The 21,124-nt window shown below is 35.2% G+C and overlaps 2 protein-coding genes across 2 annotated transcripts; both read left to right on the top strand.

The window, feature by feature from the left end:
- Positions 1-1,122: 1,122 nt before the first annotated feature.
- defl (Integrator complex subunit 7) lies at positions 1,123-14,502 on the top strand. Its single transcript, XM_090109637.1, has 17 exons — positions 1,123-1,273; positions 1,344-1,758; positions 1,972-2,084; positions 2,369-2,502; positions 2,973-3,161; positions 3,794-3,951; positions 4,827-4,950; positions 5,378-5,583; positions 5,974-6,162; positions 6,868-6,998; positions 7,714-7,946; positions 8,564-8,712; positions 9,648-9,849; positions 12,580-12,797; positions 13,402-13,486; positions 13,915-14,109; positions 14,366-14,502. The coding sequence occupies exons 1-17, from the start codon at positions 1,186-1,188 to the stop codon at positions 14,420-14,422; spliced, it is 2,886 nt and encodes a 961-aa protein (XP_089965763.1). The 5' UTR covers positions 1,123-1,185; the 3' UTR covers positions 14,423-14,502.
- A 727-nt stretch (positions 14,503-15,229) lies between these two features.
- LOC149902689 (tsukushi-like) lies at positions 15,230-17,081 on the top strand. Its single transcript, XM_090109538.1, has 2 exons — positions 15,230-16,362; positions 16,685-17,081. Exons 1-2 carry the CDS (start codon positions 15,254-15,256, stop codon positions 16,944-16,946), a joined length of 1,371 nt encoding a protein of 456 aa, XP_089965664.1. The 5' UTR covers positions 15,230-15,253; the 3' UTR covers positions 16,947-17,081.
- The last annotated feature ends 4,043 nt before the right edge of the window (positions 17,082-21,124 follow it).

Here is a 21,124-nt window from a genome sequence, read left to right as displayed (position 1 = left end):
ATAACTATAATACATACCTACCTAATATCTATACAATTCGCATCTTATTGTTCTGTGTTCATATATCTTGAAGCCAATTTACATAAAAGACAAAATTGTAGAGCTCAAAGACAAATTCGCCATTTAAAAAATCATTAACCTAAAATATACGAATAGAATACACGTTTCACGTTAATGAAAATCTTGAACCGAATTCAGCGATCTCAAAGATTACAGAGGCGGGTAATTTCCGTAATGGCGGCATACAGCTCCGGTGACACAGGCAGTTGTAATTACCCACACTCGTGTGACTAAATACCCGATACTATGGCTAATTTCAGGCTTCCATCTGAGCTACGGTGACAAACTATTTGCACGTAATTGTTTGATGCCAATTAGATGTGTTGTGTGAATAATGATAGAGATTCTCGTTCTACACAATAATATCGTTTTAATGTAGCGTAGGTAGGTACTAAAACTTAATGGTGTTCATTTACTTCTATAATTTGTAACTGCTTCCTTCCAACATATTATGTGATATTAATATTAAAATGAAAAACAAAACAAATCTTGAATATTTTATAATTTGATAAAACTACGTGGTCTCATTATGGGGTACTAATTTTTAAGATAAGTATTAAAAAAAAGGCTATGATAGAGTCAGTCACAGAATATTGGTTTTTAGGTATGTTTTATAGATAATATGTAGTATGTAAATTATATATGTAGGTAGAATATACACGACATATTATTATGATTCAAGATAACTGGTGCCATCTGTTTTCTCCATAATAAATGAACCATCTGGATCTTGGTGACATCTATAAGCCGACTAACGAATTAAAATATATAGAGGTTCCATAAAATATCTTTAGAGAGCACTGTAGTCTGTAACGTAAAAGATTTGTCAAATATTTTTCTTAAAATTTACACATTGTATTCAATAAATTGTATATTATTTACGTGCAACATTTAGTTTATTTTATAAATATTTTTTTTAAAGTACAATTTTTCAAAATATAATGCGTAAAGCGGATTAAATGACAACAAATCATTCTCCCCTCCCTCTACGCAACAAATATTTGACTGGCGAGTGGCGACTGCTGTCAAATGCCAGTTGTCATTTTGCCGTTTGAACGCCTCTGGATTTTATTTATCTTTATTTGTTGTTTTCTGAATATTTTAATAATAAACAAACTATAAAATATGATTGGTGTGAGATTAAATACATTCAACGATAATGCCGGTGAGCCGGAACAAGATGCAAATTCTGCATTAACTGAACTAGACAAAGGTAAACATATTATAACCTTGCGTATATTATTTTTCAGTCACAACCGCTGCTATAAATTATTGTTTTACAGGTCTCAGATCTGGGAAAGTTGGCGAGCAATGCGAAGCGATCGTTCGTTTCCCGCGTCTTTTCGAAAAATATCCATTCCCGATTCTAATAAATTCGTCATTTCTAAAACTATCGGATGTCTTTCGTATGGGCAATAACTTCTTGCGATTATGGGTTTTACGGGTTTGTCAACAAAGCGAGAAGCATTTGGACAAGATATTGAACGTCGACGAGTTCTTAAGGCGGGTTTTTAGTGTGCTCCATTCTAACGACCCTGTAGCCAGGGCTTTGGCTTTAAGAACTTTGGGAGCGGTGGCTGGTATCATACCGGAGCGGCAGAATGTTCACCATGCTATACGAAGAGGCCTGGAGAGCCACGACAATGTTGAAGTAGAAGCTGCTATTTATGCCACTACAAGATTTGCAGCACATTCTAAGTAAGCATTACATTTCAATCCAAATCAATAAATTTACGAAATATCTTACGATTTATCTTATATCGACAGTCGACACATACTCAATATTGTAAATAATAAGTTTCATTATACAATAACCTGCTGTTTTAAAAATTGCCAATAAACTATGAAATATTAGATAATCTTTTGTTGTTCTTGAAGTAATTCTTAATGTTTTATTAAATTTGTTTGCAGCGCATTTGCAGTATCCATGTGCAACAAGCTATCAGACATGGTAGAGTGTGAGAGTACAGGTGCAGAGCGGAGGGCTAAGCTTGTGAGAGCTCTAAGGACTGTTCATGGAGGAGGTATAATTATTTTTACAATTTCAATTTAAAAAAATGTCAATTCTGTCAGTTTCAATAAGTGTAATTGATGTTACAGTATTAATGGATTTCTTATTATTTTAATAATCAGATGTTTTTGCCTCTAAGTAAAAATATTGTGACTTACATGAAATGTTGTTTTCAATAATTCCATATTATTTATCAATTTATTTATATTATAATTCAGAATCATCAGATCTCAAAACAGTAGAGACAAAAAATACATTTTCTATTAGTTTTCCACTAACATTTTCATACTTTTCCAGCTGTTCGAGCGCAAGGGGTTTTAAAACTTCTCCGATCACTCTTGGAAAGGTTCCCTTCATCAAGTTCAGTGAGGGCAGCTATAACAGCACTTACTGCCATTGCAGCAGACACGGTTGTTCATGTGCCTGATCAGGTATATTGATATTCTGTTACTAAAACACTTTATTCAATAGAGAAAATTATTGTTAATCCCTCAGTCCCGGAATCACAGACACAATAGAAAATCTATTGTGTCGCGGCCCGATCGGGCCGCTCGGTGGTCAATGGGTTAACTGAGCACATCAAAATATTATTTAGTAGCTGTGCCCTGTGATTTTACCCGCAGTGCTCCACTCCTGTTGGTCTTAGTGTGATGATATATTATAGCCTTCCTCAATAAATGGGCTATCTAACACCGAAAGAATTTTTCAAGTTCCGTTCCGTGACGGCCGCCTCTTTTTTTTTAGTATTATACGTATATTCCCTATTTTCTATATTAAGAATCTGGATAACTTGATAATTATTTAACAATTCTGCACAAAATAAAATAAATATTTAAAAATTCATGCTTTTTATTAAAATCTGTTATAACCTAACATAACTTACAACCATCATCATTCTCAGGTGGAACTCCTCCTCAGTCTAGCAATGAACGATCCTCGATCAGCAGTTCGTAAAGCAGCCCTACTTGGGTTGCGAAAGTTGGCAGAACACGCAGCGCTATGGTCAGCTGAGTCAATACAGGATCTTGTTCGAGCGGCCAGTGAGACACAGGACTCGGAGCATACTATGCTGTGCTTGCAGGTTATGCAGGTATGAACTATGAATCATTACATTAATCTTGCATTTGATATTAAGTTGTATACCATTCAAACATAACCACTATACCATTCAATATAAGTGATGATTTTTTTATAGAATAGTAAAAATTTGATCATGAGACGGGATTCGAACCCACATCTGCGCCATAGGCGAATGTTTTTTTTTTGTCCTATTGGTTTAAAATACATGATATGAATCATTACATTAATCCATTTGATATTTAGTTTTATATCATTCAAATGCTTTATTTTATAGATGATATTTTTTTATAGAATGGCAATTTGATCACGAGACGGGATTCGAACCAACGTCTGCGCCATAGGCGAACGTTTTTTTTTTGGCCTGTTTGTATAAAACTTCTCCACGATGATATGAAAGAAAGATAAACAACCAAATACACCTAACTAATACATATTATAAATACGAAAGTATACGTTTGCTTTATTATGTTGCAATGATTTTGCATTGTGGCGATAATTAGGAAGCTAGAATAACATAAGCTACTTCATTCTACAGAAAAATCGTAAAAATCGCATTTCCATTGCAATTACCTTTGCAGGCAAAAACTAACTAGTAAACTAAACTAAACTAACATGCATTAGAATTAACATTTTTCTCTACAGATACTAGTAAAATGCCCAGCGATCTGTGCATCAGCAGGCAGTCCACGAGTGGGCAGTCCCAGTGCTCTGCGGCAGTTCTGTTCTGATGCTGCTCTAAGTGTAGATCTGCAGCAGGCGGCCATTGCTTCTGATGTGCTCACCAGGGTCGTGGTGCATTGGTGAGTTGATCATATAGATATGGGGCAAATATCTGTGCATCAGCGGGCAGTCCACGAGTAGGTAGTCCCAGTGCTCTGCGGCAGTTCTGTTCTGATGCTGCTCTGAGTGTGGACCTGCAACAGGCTGCCATTGCTTCTGATGTGCTCACCAGGGTCGTGGTGCATTGGTGAGTTGATCATATAGATATGGGGATATTGAAAATATACTGGGGTACGGTAATGTTAATAGAGCAAATTCAAATTCAAATATTTGTATATTACGTTTAGTATAAAAGTTGGGTAGTGCGAATCTATATGTAACTAGCGGTCCGCCCCGACTTCGCCCGTGGTACATATTTACGATTTCTCTACATAAGAACCATCCTCGTACTTCAAGGAATATAATAAAAAGAGAATTATCGAAATCGGTTCAGCCCTTCATACGTGATGACGTGACAACGCGTAACGGGTTTCATTTTTATATACATAATAATATATAGAATGTAAATCGTACGTGATTGTGTAGTGTATAGTTCGAACTTACATGCAATTGTAAATCGTACGTGATTGTATAATGTGTAGTGTAAACTTACATGAAACTAAATCATAAGTGATTGTGTAATGGGTAGTGCGAACCTACATGAAATTGTATGTGGGTCATGATTATGTAGTAGCACATATATGTTATCGTCCCGTTACATATTGCCAGATTGTATCCTTATAACGCATCAGGTGCTAAAAAAATTAATATATAAATACATTATATGTATATTAATCTTTTGGATTCAGAAAATCAGAAGAGTGCATAAATACCAGCTTTGATTGACGGAACATATAAAATAGCATCACATTCGGCTACATTCACATATAATAATAGCTTATTTTTTTATATTCAGTTACGAAGAAACTCTACCAGTGGAGGGAGCGGATCTCATGCTGGCTTTAGAATCTCTCGTTATTTGCACTGGATACTCGCCGGAACAGAATATAAAACCTTTGAGGATTGCCCTGCGTTGCTTGGTAAGGCTCTTGTTTTGTGTGTAAAGTGTTGTGTTAGATATATATATTATGTATATGGAAATGTTAGAAATAATCGCTCCTTGCCGATATGAGCTACAGCGACTGTTATGTGTCTGTCGTATATGTATATGTGTCATCGATACATTTATTATTATTATTTGTATAAATAAGCCACTGGTTCAAATCCGGCTCGGAGGACCAAATACGAGTTTTATGTCCAACATTCTATGCTCTTCAGAAATATACTGTATCTTTAATAGAGATAAGTTTTTATAAAACTGTTTTTTTGTTATGTTTTGTCTCTTTATTTGTCTGTGTGTGTATTGTATGAATGTACACGCAGACACAATATATTACACAAAATAACAAAGAAATAATGTTAATATTGTTTTAATGAAACTTTATTAATAATTCAAATGTTTCCAAGGTACAACTAAGCACAGCGGAACCTACATTATACGCGGAACGAACAGCCGCAGTAGTGGGGGGGCAGCTATCTATCGGTGTGGTGGGGGGTAAGGAGCCAGTGGGGGGGAAACGACAAGTAGCGTTATTGGAGGCTCTTGCAGCGTTGGCTGGATCGCACATTGCGCCTGCGTTGAGATATCTGATGCCAGCGTTGGATGCTGCTAAGTGAGTGCCAATTGACTATATAGTGCCAAAAATATTGTGTGTTATGCGTCATTGGCACAGATTTTTATACTATGTTATACATTTTTATTCATATGTTTATATAACTAGTATATTTTAATATACCGCGCATTATTGAATATTTAACTTTGCTTTCCTTGTTTGAATTGCCTTGTTTTAAATCACCCACGTTATGTTTACTGTTAGAGATTGCTACCTATCGATGAGGCCACCCTTTACTTATTTTAAATGTATGCTGTTATGTTTTTTTATTTCTAAAGAAATAAAGAATTTCCATTCATTATATTAATAGATTTAATATTCCACTATAATTATAGCTATAAACAAGGCCTTTCTGCTAAATATGCCTAAAAAATTAACCAATTTCCACAGAGAAGCAGCCCGAAACGACCCGACCTACGACGGTACGACCCTAGTACTGATCTGTACTGTGCTACTCCAAGAGCGAGCTCGTGCTGCTCTCACCATGAAGCTGCAGAGTGGATGGATGGACAGGATCCTGGAGGCCATAGCGGGGGCTGATGGCTGGACGAGATATAGAGTGGCTAGGGTTTGTTTGAGGTGGGTAAATAATAAATAACAATAACCTACCTAACTAGCTGTGCCGTTTCAACCGTGTAAGAAATATTTCCTCTATTTTTGAAGTGAAAACTTCTTTAGCGGCGTTGGGTATAAAATCTTAAACTCCCGTCAGGACACGTGACCTGATCGAAAAAGCGTAAGACGGATGGACATCAAACATGCTCAACGTTAATAATCAAGTTTTCACTTCTGCCGGCACTCCCGGAGTGCAATCCGTCTTTTTTTTTTCATTCATTGCTACTCTACTCACTTAGCGTGGTGTTTATTTTATTATTATGTAAATCGCGTTATTAATATTATTTTTTTAGCCGAGTGTGATTTTACTTTCACTCAGCCTTTTTAAACTAAATATTGAACTCAAACTCAAACATTTATTTATTCAATTAGACTTCTTATAAAAGCAGATTTGAATCGTCATAACATTTTTTAACATTTACCACCGATTTGATAAATGTAAGGCCGCCTCTGACCTCTGTCCACCTGCAAGAAAACTTCCGCAAGAAATGTCCGACAGTCTGTCTGACAGTAGCTTGCAAGTCTAATTCCGCGTTTCCACATGCAAGTAGACTTGCAAGTTGCTGTCAGACAGACTGTCCGACATTTCTCGCGGAAGTTTTCTTGCAGATGGAAACGCGGCCTAACAATGGTTACTGTGAATCTTTGAAAAAAAAATGAAACTCCCAGGTACGGTCACCACAAACTAGCGGCTGAGATACTAAAGCGTCTCTCACAAGAAGCTCCCAGCGAGTCTGCTCAGCGCTGGCTCACAGCGCTGTACCGAGCTGCTGATGCTGACGCTACGCTGTTGGAAGTCGGTCAGTGGTTTATATTTGCACTGATATTATAAAGAAAGGTTTTTCTTTTATTACGAATAAAAAATTGTATAACTTGTTCGACAGCTTTAAAATTTTGTGAAAAACTAAAAGTCGCGTTCTGCGTAGTTCCCATTCTCCTGGGATTTACAGGATAAATCCTATGTTCTATCTTAAGTCTCCAATTATTTTTTGTATCAAATATCATCCATATTGTAGGTAGACGCGAATATATTTTCGAATTTATAATATTAATTTGGATTCTACAGTAACGTTTTTCAGAATTTTATGAATTTAATTATATTTGAAATAATAATCATGGTCACTTTATTTATTTATTCATTTATTTCAGGCAACAAATGTATTTACAGTCAAAGATTTTAATATTGTTGCATTGCGTAATTATTGCAGTACTAAGGGCCGATTTTTCAATGCTTGGATAAAACTTATTCGTTGAAACATATAAAACTACTATTTTAAAAACGTATTCTAATTGTCCGTATTTGACAGTTTACGTGACATTTTAATATTATCGTGTAATACTTTATTGGACGGATAAGTTTTATCCAAGCATTAAAGCTCAATGTATGTAAAACGTGCAACATAAATACAATTGTAACTGTGTAAAACATATGTATGGTTTTTAAATAAATATCTTATTCATTTTTTTATTTTTCAAGCATTGAAAAATCGGCCTTAAGTAACATAACCTCCTCAGGTATTAGCGGTCTAGAAGAAGCAAGTGCCAAATGGGAACTGTTCGGTTCTGCCGGCGTGTCAGCCCGCGGGGGCTGCTCCGCGGGCTGCAGCGGCTGCGGGGCGTGCGAGCCGCTGGCACCGGCCTGGGCTGCTGCGAGAGCTGCTGCTTTGGCTGCACTGGCAAGAACTGCTGCAGCTGCGAGGGCTGTGTGTACTCAGCCACCTCCAGCTATAGCACTTGCTCACGCACAGGTCTGTATGTTTATAGAGGGGAAGGGAAGAACGGTGTGCACGTAGCCCGCTCCGGCTATAGCGCTTGCATATGTACCAGTGAATAAGAGAAGGATTTAGACGTAGATGGTGTAGAGCGGCTGCACTCGTTCGTACAGCGGCAGCTGATAGGGCAATATCCAGCTACCGCTGGCTATAACGCTATCGTATTCGTGGTTGGGGAGGGTGTGTGCGGGCTGGCAAGAAATTTTCCTTTGTTTTGCTCATGTTGTTCTATGTATTCGGAACACCTTTTCTAAATAAACACATTTGTGAACATATATCCCTATTATTATTAACTGGCCGGTTGGCTTGGTTGTTTGTGGCCCTGCCTTCCAAGCCAGAGGTCGTGGGTTCGATCCCCACCCGAGGCAAATATTTGTGTGATGAACATAAATTTTTGCTCTGTGTCTGGGTGTTAATTATCTATATAAGTATTTATTTAAAATGATATACATATGTACGTTTATCAGCCATCTGGTTTCCATAACACAAGCGAAAGCTTAGTATGGGATCAGATCATGCCGTGTGTGAAAATTGACCCGAAATATATATTTATTATTTATTTATTATTTATTAAGATTCCCCCCCCCCCCCAGGCGGCCCGCGACCCCGCCGCGCGTGCCGGCGCGTGCGCACACGCACTGCGGCGCGCGGCACGTGCGTTACACGCGGTAGCGGCGCGCTACGGGGCCATCGCACGCACTGCGTTCCATGCGCACACCTCTACGCTGCGGCTGTTTGATGTGTATCCTTTTTCAAATGAAATGAAAATGTGAATGAACATATGGAAATTTAAAAAAATTGGTTGTCTGTAAAGTCGGTTTACTGACGATAGTTGAACGTCACAACGTCCGATTGTGCTTCTTTGTCGCTCGCTCCGCGCTCTCGCTTGCACTTCAAGCCTTACATGGAACGCCTCAGAGCGAGGTAACGCCGCATGAGTCATGTTTTTCGTGCGTGCAGCCGGCTCTATCGAATTATAAGACGTTGTCACGTCAAAAAAGGATCTTAAAAAATATACTTTTACTACTTTTTTATTTACGTCTACACTTATTTATTTATTGTATAATAGGAAAACGCTTGACCACGATCTCGCCTGATGGTAAGCTGAGATGTGACTTAAGATGGAACGCGCTTCCCTACAAGGTACATGTTCACTCTTTTCTTGAAAAAAAGATGAGCACTTATTATAGGTCTTGGCGCTTAATGAGAGAAAAGTCGTTACGTGCGCACTAACACATTATCACGAACTGTCTTCCTTTTACTTACAGACATAATCATAATAACCATAAAATAATAATAAGCAAAATGACCAATTTTAGTTTCACGAAGTGAACAATGAGAAACTCGTAGTGAGATAGACGACCATGACCTTGCAAAGTCATGTGTCTGGTACCGTAGCATTATTAAATTTAACAATATCTATATTGTATTCATCACAATTGAATAAAAAAGACGGATTGCACTGGGGGAGTGCCGGCAGAAGTGAAAACTTGATTATTAACGTTGAGCATGTTTGATATTGTATCCGTTTTACGCTTTTTCGATCAGGTCACGTGTCCTGACGCGAGTTTAAGATTTTATACCCATTACAGAAAAAGTGCTCAACGCCGCTAAAGAAGTTTTCACTTCAAAAACTAATTTTGTGAAGTTTTGCATCTTTCCTTGACTCCGCCCCAGTTCGCAATACACCTACAGCCAGTTGGCCCAACTCATAGAGCGGATAACGATGTCACAAGTGGAACGACCAGAACTGACCAATAAGGAAATGAAGCCCACGAGTCTGGAAGAAACTATAGCTTTGACCCCAGCCGCTGCTTTGGCTGAAATATCGACTAAACTGTTCGATAATCCTACTACTGGGTCCGGGATTACGCATAGGGTAAGTTTAATGTATTTTTGGAACACTTATATTCAATATGAGGTATATTGTTAATCATAAACATGTCACTAATAGTAAGGCCAGAATTGGTCAGCAAGGAGATGAAACTCATCGAAAAAAACATATTGTACTTGACGATGGAATCATTTCAACTATACCTTTCTTCTTGTTTTCTGAATAGTTATATAGTCCATTGGAATGTTACATTTTTGACTCCGAGTGTCTTTTACTCGTCGCAATGATGAGGATTTCAATTATGATGGTATTTTGAACACGAACTAACTTAAGAGGGGGCATAAAGCAAAATAACCAATCTTCTATTAGATGATACGTGTAATATTCAAGATTTTTTTATAGAGTAGTAAATTTTAATATTTTATGTTTTTGATTAAACAGAATCGTTGAACATATCATCTAGTTTGATATATATTTTATTTTTTAGATTTGGTCGTGAATATTACACGTATCATCTAATAGAAGATTGGTTATTTTGCTTTATGCCCCCTCTTAAAGCTGAATGCGAATTATTATTGTATCTTCCGTCTAATTTGACAGAATTAATAACTATACTGACTACTGTACTATACATATTTTAATTATTGATAATAATAACAGGTTTCGCATAAGCCTTTTTTTATATACCGCCTATTGCGTATACTCAATGCCTTTATGATACTGACTATAGATTGACTGACTAATGACTGTATGTTACTGACTATTGACTATATGCAACTGACTAATGATTATATGGTACTGACAAATGACTATATGGCACTGACTATTAAATATATGCCTATCGTGGGTCGCCTCAGTGTTCAATTGGGTTCTATCAACTTATGAAGTCATTAAGTCATTTTATATGCTGGACTACTAGGCCAATAAAATAAAAAATGACATATCAGGTGATATTGAAACGTTTCAACTTATCATCACAACAGCACGCGCAGATATGGATATGGTATGATGTATGTACACCGTTATTGTCATATATTCTAGATAATATGTATTTTTAAAAAACTTTATATAATGTATGGTGACCGGTCGGCTTAGTTGCCCTGCCAAGCCAGAGGCCGTGGGTTCGATTGCCATCCGTGGCAAATATTTGTGTGATGAACATAGACGTTTGCTCTGTGTCTGGGTGTTAAGTATAAGTATTTATTTAAAATTATATATGTACGTTTATCAGCCATATGGTTTCCATAACATGAGCGAAAGCTTAGTATGGGATCAGATCGTGCCAGGTGTGAAAATTGTCCTGAAATATTTATTATTATGTATTTACTAGCTGCGCTCCGCGGTTTCTTCCGCGTGGCCCCGCTCCGGTTGGTCTTAGCGTGATGATATATAGCCTTCTTCGATCAATGGGCTATCTAACACCGAAAGAATTTTTCAAATCGGACCAGTAGTTCCTGAGATTAGCGAGTTCAAACAAACAAACAAATTCTTCAGCTTTATAATATTAGTACCTATACTCCAGTCAGTCAAGACAATCAATTCACAATAATTCCAAAAGTTTTCAAACTTCGGTCAAGTGATTGGTACATTGGGACGACAGTTAATCTCATTTTGCAACCTTGTCCGCAGTCCGGAACATTGTTAAAATTGCAATTAAATTATTTTTTGCTGTATGGTCGTGAAAAAAATTCCAAAAGTTCTGCAAACTTGGGGAAGTTTTCGATATAATATTTCATATCACGTATTTTTGCAACCGATCTCAGTGTACGGAACATCTTTTAATATTATGTTTTTTTTTTTTATTAAACCGAATGAGGTTGCAAATTTGTAATGCATCAAAATAGATGTTTTCGAAGTTTGCAACCAAGTTCCAAAACTTTTGTAATTATTCCCAGACCACCTTACTCGAAAAAATGACCACGAATCTAATATTATATTATAAAGGCGAAAGTTTGTAAGGATGTATGGATGTATGGATGTTTGTTGTACTCTTTCACGTAAACACTACTGAACCGATTACAATGAAATTTAGCACACATATAGAGGGTAACTTGGATTAACACATAGGATAGTTTTTATCCCGGAAATCCCACGGGAACGGGAACTATGCGGGTTTTCCTTTGCAAACGCGGGCGAAGCCGCGGGCGGAAATCTAGTTAAAAATAATTATGAATAAACATGTTCCGGTCAACGAAAAAGGTTGCAAATTTATACAACCGTTCGGTATATATTTCCGATTTCTGTGTCAAGTTTGCAGAACTTTTGGAATTTTTTTCACGACCATACAGCAAAAAATAATTTAATTGCAATTTTAACAATGTTTTTATTTTTGTTGTCAAATTACTAATTGGCTACCTAAAGTTTTGATTTGTCCTTTGCCTGAAGGTTGCCTGGCAGAGATGGCTTTGAGCCATAGGGCCGCCATTTGTACATTTTGAATGGTTTTGTTGTACTTTTATTTTATAAGACTCTTGTACAATAAAGAGTAAATAAATAAATAAATAAATGTTCCGGACTGCGGACAAGGTTGCAAAATGAGATTTATTGTCGTCCCAATGAACCATTCACTTGACCGAAGTTTGAAAACTTTTGGAATTATTGTTAAATTTTCGATTTCGAATGTCGATTCTGACTGATGTACTATAGATTATGATGTGGTGTTGGACTGAATGACGGACGGACTGACTGATGAACTGAACTGACGACAGACTGACGCTCAGTCCTAGTCCTAGTCATAGTAACCTATGTCTTACTCAAATAACTAAATATGATTAGCACGCGGAGGCTGTGCTAGCAGCGGTGGCCGCTGTTGGCTCGGGTCTCGGCTCCGGTGCGGCCTGGTCCCGCGACGTGTGCGGTGCGGGCGCCGGTGCGGCCGCGTGGTGCCGCGTGGCGCTGTCGCCGCCGAGCCGGCCGCCGCCCGCCGACCACGCGGCCACGCTGCCGCTGTCGCACCGCCTCGCGCTGGGGTTGGAGGGGGTCGTGCTGCGCGGGTGAGTGCACACATACAGACATACACACACTGTACACACACACACATGTGCACGCATTGTGTACTTGTGTGTGTGTGTACAAACATACAAGCGGGTGATAAGTGCAAAACGGCTATACACACATGCACATGCGGGCGATGTGTGCAGGGCCGATACAGACATTTACGCGTGATGGGCATACGCACATACAAGCAGGTGATATGTGCAGGGCGAAATACACACATGCGTGTGACTTGTGCACAGACACATACACTTGCGTGATGTGTGCAGTATGCGAACAAACACACACACGTGTGCACGTGATTTATGTAGCGCGAGCGCAAACATACATACGATGAACAAGCACACAAGCAGGTATGGTTACACTCTAACACATATACGAATATATGCAAACATAGATTGAGGACAAAAAGAACAAAAACCATACCTACATCACACAATACTATTTCAGATTAAATATCTAATAGTACATACGCACACAGTTATGTATGGCCAAAGAATGCATAGTATAAATCTGCAATGTGATTAACTTACAAATAGTTTCAACATATGCGAGATAATTTAAAACTGTTTTAGTACTAATATTTTTTTATTTATTATTTAGGAACAGTAAAAAGAAGCCGATGCGACAAGTGAAGGGTGTTCAAATAACTGTAACAGCCACCCCACACCCGCGAACCAATGAAAAGGTAAGTTAATGTATGTTTAGATCTTATATTAGTTACACCAATAAACAATACTTTTTGAAGTGAAACTTCTTTATCGGGGTAGGGAAAAAAAATTAGTATAACATTTTTTCGTTACGCGTGACAATTTTCCGTTACGCGCCATCTTTTTCTTATCGCCACACGTGATTCGAAGTATTTCTGTAATGTTGCATATAGTAAATATTTTTTTGAAAAATAAGGTCATAAAGAAGTTTCACTTCTTACGTGTGTACACTAGTACACGCACACTTTTTTTTATTTAAACATAACTTCTTATTCTTATACTGTTGCTTTTAGCCTTTTCTTGTATTGTTTTAAGCATATAAATATATTTAGCCTGAATTTTAATCGGTGCTTTTTCTTAATACCTCGTCTAATATATTTTATACCATAAATTATCCCTCTTTCAGACGGTAGAACTCAGCAACATACCGCCCATCCTCTGCGGGGTACAAACAGTGACCCCCGTACGTGACTTCTTTAGCGCACAGCAGCTTGTGAGCGTGCCGGCCGCCGGGCTCTATACTGTGGCCGTTGAGGCTGCGTTTGTTGATGAACTGGGGCAATTGTGGAATACTGGGCCTAGGACCACTATTGTTATTAAGGTAAGATACAAGAGGTGAGGAAGGGACTCAACAGTTAGTAGTAAGTGTATTTCAGTTAGTAGTCAGTGTTGAATAGTCAGTTGTCAGCGTTTTGTAGTCAGTTGTCAGCGTTTTTAGTCAGTTGTCAGCGTTTTATAGTCAGTTGTCGGCGTCAATCAGTTATCAATCTAAGTAATCAGTAATATTTAACGTTAAAAAATATTGAAATAAAGCTTGTATCTAAAAATAATAATGTAATTTTTTTATTTTATTACAGGCACATGAAGAACCAAGCACAAAGGGAAACACGCAAGCTACTAGAAGTCGTTTCTGATATTAAATTAATTATTTTGATTTTTGTATACCTAAGCCTAATTATGTAATGAATATTTCCTGTAAAATAAAGTTTTCTGTAAATAATAACTAGCTTTTTATTTCTCACTCAACACATTCACAAATTTATTGATAAAAGATGCCAATATTAAAATTATACCTTTTGTACTTTTATTACTTCTTACTAAATTTACTGAATAACAATTATCTTAAAAGTTAAAATTATTTCACTTTCAGTTCAATATAATATTATATGCTTGTGAATGCTACTTGTGAATTTCCATATACACGATAATAATGAGATCATAATATGCAAATATTTAGCCCAAATGTACATAACTATGACATCAGTGTTAAAAATCCATGCAAAATCTTGACATTTTTAAAAATTGCGATCATCCTAATTGAGAAGTCTGTCGAATACTAATTGACTTAAATCGTAAAACAAACGATAGGTATTTCCTCTTTATACTAATAGTTAAGATAAAACTAACGAAGTCATTAGTTATAAAAATCAAATACAAATTCATAGCAGGTATCATGGAAACTTTTACAATTAAAATCTCCATTGGTAGTATATATATATTAAAGCCGTTTAATCTATATACCTACTGTTCTAATTAGCGCGTATAAAAATATACCTCATTGATAACAACGTGTCGTTTTATCAGACACAAAGCAGACCAATTTTCTCTCTTTGTTCTTACAAAACAGAGAAATGACCAATAATCAGTATCAGTGATAACAGTTATCAGGTGTGTTGATAAGAAATTCGCCTTACAATATCAACTCACAACGCAATCGAACCTTGCCGAATGACGACCTATATACGATGCGTTTTTTCCTAATTCTCGCCTTTGTGGCGCATGTGCATAGAGTTCACAGTTCAACATTATGTGACAGTGATTTGTGTGTTTGTAAGCAAAATAAAAGTGAAAACGATGATATTGGTGAAGTGGTCGACTGTTCCTATTTTCCCGCAGTTTTAAAAACGAACCATAGTTTACCGAGTGCTGTGTTTTCATTAGATTTATCATGGAACAATTTAACTAGTATTAATGCGACTCCTATTTTAAAATCATCAACGCTTACCGCATTGTATTTAAACAACAACAAAATCACTGAAATTGCCATCGACGCACTTCGATTACCGCAGCTAAAGCGGCTGGATTTAAGTAATAATTATCTAGAAGCTATTCAGAAAGACACATTTAAAAATATAAACAATTTGGAGTATTTAAATCTCGCGAACAATAAATTCCACTCGCTGTCTGAACTCTCATTTCACCACCTTTCAAATTTAAATGAAATCATATTAGACAACAACAATAATTTAGGTCCAAGTCTGAAAAGCAAGAATTTGTTCGACAGAAACGGATACGGATTGACTAATAAAATACAATCACTATCTATCAGTGGTATCAACTTACGATCTGTTTACGACAATTTCTTTGTTGACGCATACAATATAAGAAGATTAATTATTTCTAATAATAACCTGACTGAAATATTTGAATTGCCGTTCACGTTAGAGTACTTGGACCTATCAGATAATCCCATTACGGAAATATCAGGTGAAGACTTTTCAGAGATGCCAGCGCTGAAAGAACTTAAATTAAATAATTTGTGGATTGAAGAAGTTCCCGCTTATACTTTCGCATTTTTACCTGGGCTAACAAGCTTGCAACTTGAAAGAAATAAAAATTTAACCACGTTCAGCGAGCTAGCGTTTGGCCAAGAAATTTTGGAAGACGCAGATGATTTTGCTCTAGAAAATTTATCAGTCAGAGGTTCGAGACTCAGCACTTTATCCGAAAAGTTAGAGGTGCCTTTTGGTCATCTGATCCACTTGGACTTGCAGGGTAATCTATGGAAATGCGACTGCAACTTGAAATGGATAAAACGGCTGCAAATTAGCAATAAAGAATCTAGTCATTTACGGTGAGTCTAATTATTTTACATTGGAAGGTCAATTAGCAAACATGGAAATTATCGCATTTCCGATATTAATGCTAATTCCAATAAATTTTGAGAAATGGTTTCTCTTTGCACGACGCGGCGACGCGGACGCAGTGAAAAATTATACAGAATCATTAATGTCAAAAATTACACTTTTAAATTATGTAAAAGCTCCGTTTTTTCCAACATAATTTAAAAGTGTCCTTAGTAACTACTAGACTATTTTCTTTAATGTAAGTGACCTTACATTAAAGAAAATAGTCCTTAATACAATTGTATATGATAACATTTCCCTTATTTTCAGTTGTTACACGCCACACGTGCTATACAACAGTAAACTAATGGAGATCAGTGAAAAATACTTGGTGTGTCAAGTCAAGCAACATTATGTTGGAGTTACAATCGGCGTAGTTACCGCGTGTGTGCTCCTAACTGCTATAGCGGCTTGGATATTCCTTTATGTGCCAAAGAACCCGGCTAAATTCATTTTTCTGAAAGATATGAATATGTCCACAGCTGGGTACAGTGCTCTACCCGTCCATATGGGTTTTAGAGATGCACCATAATTATTATAGATAGGTTGTTTAGGAAAAGGGTTCGGAGATAATAAACTAAGGCTGACATTAAATAACTACTAAATTAAGTAAAAATGAATAATTATAATTTGATGGATTAAAATTTTCAGTAAAAAGTGAAAACAAACACGGGAGTTATGAGTTACTGAGAGGAAAATTTAAAAAAAAGGATAGGACAATTTTTAAATAATGATATCCCACATAGTGAGGTGTTACATATTTACATTTGGAGAAAAATAAAGAGTATTTTATATAATTTCTCAGTATTTTATTGACAAAAAACCTATACGTATCTAGAAGGATGTTGAAGTTGTGATAGGAACAAAACAATCTTCAAATCGATTAAGTGGTTTCGGAGCCTGTTCATTTCGAACAAAAACAGAATTAAATCTTTCCTTTATAAAATACCAGCTATCTGGCTGCTTCGCCCGCTTTGTCTAAAACCTAAATTATATACAAATTATCTCTACGATTTGCATTTCGCCATTACTGTGTTGACGATATGTAAAATCTTGGTGTAGTACATAAATTGTCTTCTAAAGCAATTTGACGCATTTTTTAACGCGTTCAATATTTAATTTGGGCAAATAATAAAATCAATAATAATAAAATATTTACCATAAATTCGGATAATGCCATCACAGTTCTATATTTTTTCAACAATAGTAGTGATGCCAAAAGGTGTAAGGAAAGAAATAAATAAAAATACAGATCAAATTCACTTCATATATTTAAAAAATACAAAAGTGTACAAAGTTTACAATGATTACATAAACTTGTGCTTCGTTGAAGGCGTTTGTGCTTACAATTTATGTATTTATTATTCAGAGACTAGCTCTATACACACATACATGTAAAATTATCTAAAATTACTTATAAATATAATTACATATATGTATATTCAAGCAGGCACAAGCGTTTTACAAAAGGCTGCATTTGAGCACTGTTTTATCAGTCTATATAAAATAATGTTACGTCACAGAAAAATCAAATTAAAATAGAGATACCTAATTATTTAGATAAAAAAATTATAATGAATTAACGATGATTCACGCTACAACTTTTAAGTAATAAATCCGATTAAAAGATTACAAAATTACTTTATATTTTCTATTTAATATTTTTCAGTAATTTTAAATAAGGCGCGTACACACGATTTTTTATAAATGTTTTAAAGCGTCAGTAATCCTTTGAAATCATTCTTATACTATTACCATTCTTTGGTTATTTGAGCCATGCTTTTATAGATATGTATGTATATTTTTGAAGTAATACTTCTTTAGGCGCGTTGAGAGTAAAATTTCAAGTCGCGACATGGCAATACCGTCACGTCATGGAGTAAGGCGACGATTTCGGTATCTTTGAATCTTGCCAAAGAAGTTTCACTTCTGACACGTGTGCTCGGCACACACGCTCGTTTTTAAATTTTATTGTGATGTTTAAATGATTATTCGTTTTATAGTATTTACGCTATATAAGTATGATTTTTGCCACAACCTTAAAAAAAGATTTTAAGCAGTCTTTAGAACTTACAATATATTTTGTGATATTTGACTCTATAATTTATATTGTCGCTATTAGGATAAGTATTATTGATATACATAGTTAATTTACCAGTCGACGTTTATTTATTATTTGATTCTATTTATCCAAACATAAAAATAAAACAGAAAATGAGAAAAAGAACTATTATTTGAAAAAAAAAATATTCAATGACATTGGTCCACTGTTCTTTTGTGTTACTACACAAAATTCAAACTTAATGGCGGCTCGGAACATCGAAAGATCTTATGCGCAGAAAACAATTTTAGTTATTTACCGGAACGTTAAGGGTCGGATACCTGTGCGCTCGTATATTCGCAGCTAACCTCCGAACCGCCATCATTAAGTTTGAATCGATAATTTTGATTGTATTACATATGAAAATTTATGAAAAAGATTTTGGTTTGAACTATAATGTTAAGTATAAGAAATTGCCAGCATCAAAAAACATAATATTGGAAGAAAAAAATCCTTACTCAGAATTATATCGACATTATCAATAAGTTTAGTTAATAAACATTATAAAATTTATTAGCAATAATTGTATTCTTGTACGCAACAGCATATAAATATAGTTTATAATAAATACATTATTTCTATGATATGATCTTAATAAGATTCTACAGTGTGGTTTCCCATACATAAAGAAACTGGTTTAAAACAAAAATAACTTTAAATTTAATTTACTGGTATGTGTTATGAAAATATAAAATATTCAAGTGTTACCTTTTCCATCCTTTAAAGTAAATTCCATGACTTATTTGTTGAGTATTAAAAAATCTATTTGTTTATTTATTTAGCTACATTTTACAATTGTACACAAAACATTAATAAATGTGATTATACATTTTATATTTACATTAATAGTCAAGAAAAAATTACAAAATACATATCTTAGACTATACATTTATTACGCGTCTATATTTTTCTAAATGCTGTCCAAGAAGCCAAAGCCATCTTCCCTAAACATAATACATATTCCAATTTATATAAAATCTTTACATCAATTTGTTTTTTAAGAATTATTGTTTCATCAATTGAGATTGTAAAAACTACAACAAATTTGAAATGCAGTTTATTTATTATAATTTTAAACAAACTTTATTTTATTAGAATATAACAACTTTATTGTATTGGTTACGACCCGATACTGAATGAAACTGTTTAATTTTATTCATATTTGAAATAAAACCTTATGGTACATTTACACATTCGTGCGAACATTGCGCTCGCTTTTCGCCTCGAGATTCGTATTGATTCTTCCTTCCACATAATAAATGGGAAGACGAATGTTTCAACAGTGATTGCCACTCTTATACGAATGTTCGTCGAATATATGGTCGAGTCACGAAGCGAATTAGCGAACACAAATGTAAGGGCACCAAAAATTTTAAGATAACGTAATAATTCAAAATTCAGAAAGTCTATGGCAGTGAATTGTAAATAATACTAACTATTGGCTTATATTTAAAATACTCAAGTCTTATCACTTATATTTAATAATTTACAACTATGTTTGTGCTATAACCTTAAGGGCTTGGTCTAGTAGTGCAAACAAATGCATCCTGTCATCCTATATGTAAATAATACAAATGTACTAAGGGAAAGTTGCTCCACTTAATTTTTAAAAATTAAATCATTCGTATAATTTAATATTCGTAATAAGTACCAAAAATGACAATTTGAAACAATTTTCGTGAAAATTACACCGGGTGATTTTTTTTTATGAGTACACAAAATTTGAGAATACTTTCTATTGATATCTTCAACTTCATGTTTATATAACTGATCAACTTTTACAAAGAAATTTGGACGAAATATAAAAAAAAATAAGCTTTCCATACAAAATGCATAACTCTATACATTTTTGTCGACCTAAGTTTCTTAGTGAAAGTTGTTCAGTTTAACTAATAAAACGGATAAACAAATTTTGTATTTAATAAAAAAAATGTAATGTTTGTGTTAAAAAATTATAAAATATAAAAATACGCAAATGAAAACAAAAGATATTTATTTCTGACTAGCTTCCGCCCGCGACTCCGTCCGCGCGGATGTCAGTCTTCGCGTCTTCTACAGATTTATTATATTATGTATAATATATAGATTTATATTGATAAACCTAATAAATCTTTTGCTAGCATTCTGATGCTTTATCGGTTGCACTGGATTTATCTCTTTTTTTTCAATCGCTTGAATGATATAGGATGGGTCCTTGATGGGCATCGAATGCTGAAAGTCTCGAATCAATCAATTCTGACAGTAGGCAATTTATGTAAAATCCAATAATGGTCCATCATTTTATTTTGCCTAAACGTTACATACTTTTTTATATATTCTATTTTATATATTCTATTTTTAACGAATGATTCACTCCAGTCCAAACAGCAAATAAGCAGACTTCTGCTTCTGCAACGTTTAGTTGTCCCTGAATTTGGAAAAAATAGTCATGATTCTTATTTATGACAAAAGTGTTATTTTTTGCATTGTATTTCAAATATTAAATTTTTTTTTAACCGCATCTTCCGCATTCATGTCTTTTGCCGGAATTAGACATTTAACTTCTACTAGTCCCATTTTCCCTTTTTGATATGGGAGTGTATAAAGTAAATTTTTTTGATATTTCTCGT

Source organism: Colias eurytheme, chromosome 14 (assembly GCF_061535395.1).
Source record: "Colias eurytheme isolate Ceu_HAF_F1 chromosome 14, ilColEury1 Martin Lab GWU primary, whole genome shotgun sequence".
NCBI lineage: Eukaryota > Metazoa > Arthropoda > Insecta > Lepidoptera > Pieridae > Colias > Colias eurytheme.
The sequence above is the reverse complement of the archived record's forward strand: the minus strand, read 5'-3'. Positions and strand labels throughout refer to the sequence as shown.

Excerpts from the sequence above, each read along its gene's own strand:
- defl (XM_090109637.1), top strand. The coding sequence starts at position 1,186 with ATGATTGGTGTGAGATTAAATACATTCAACGATAATGCCGGTGAGCCG. Across the intron at positions 3,162-3,793 it reads TGTGCTTGCAGGTTATGCAG|ATACTAGTAAAATGCCCAGC; the intron begins GTATGAACTATG and ends TTTTCTCTACAG. Across the intron at positions 6,163-6,867 it reads GTGGCTAGGGTTTGTTTGAG|GTACGGTCACCACAAACTAG; the intron begins GTGGGTAAATAA and ends TGAAACTCCCAG.
- LOC149902689 (XM_090109538.1), top strand. The coding sequence starts at position 15,254 with ATGCGTTTTTTCCTAATTCTCGCCTTTGTGGCGCATGTGCATAGAGTT. Across the intron at positions 16,363-16,684 it reads AAAGAATCTAGTCATTTACG|TTGTTACACGCCACACGTGC; the intron begins GTGAGTCTAATT and ends CCTTATTTTCAG.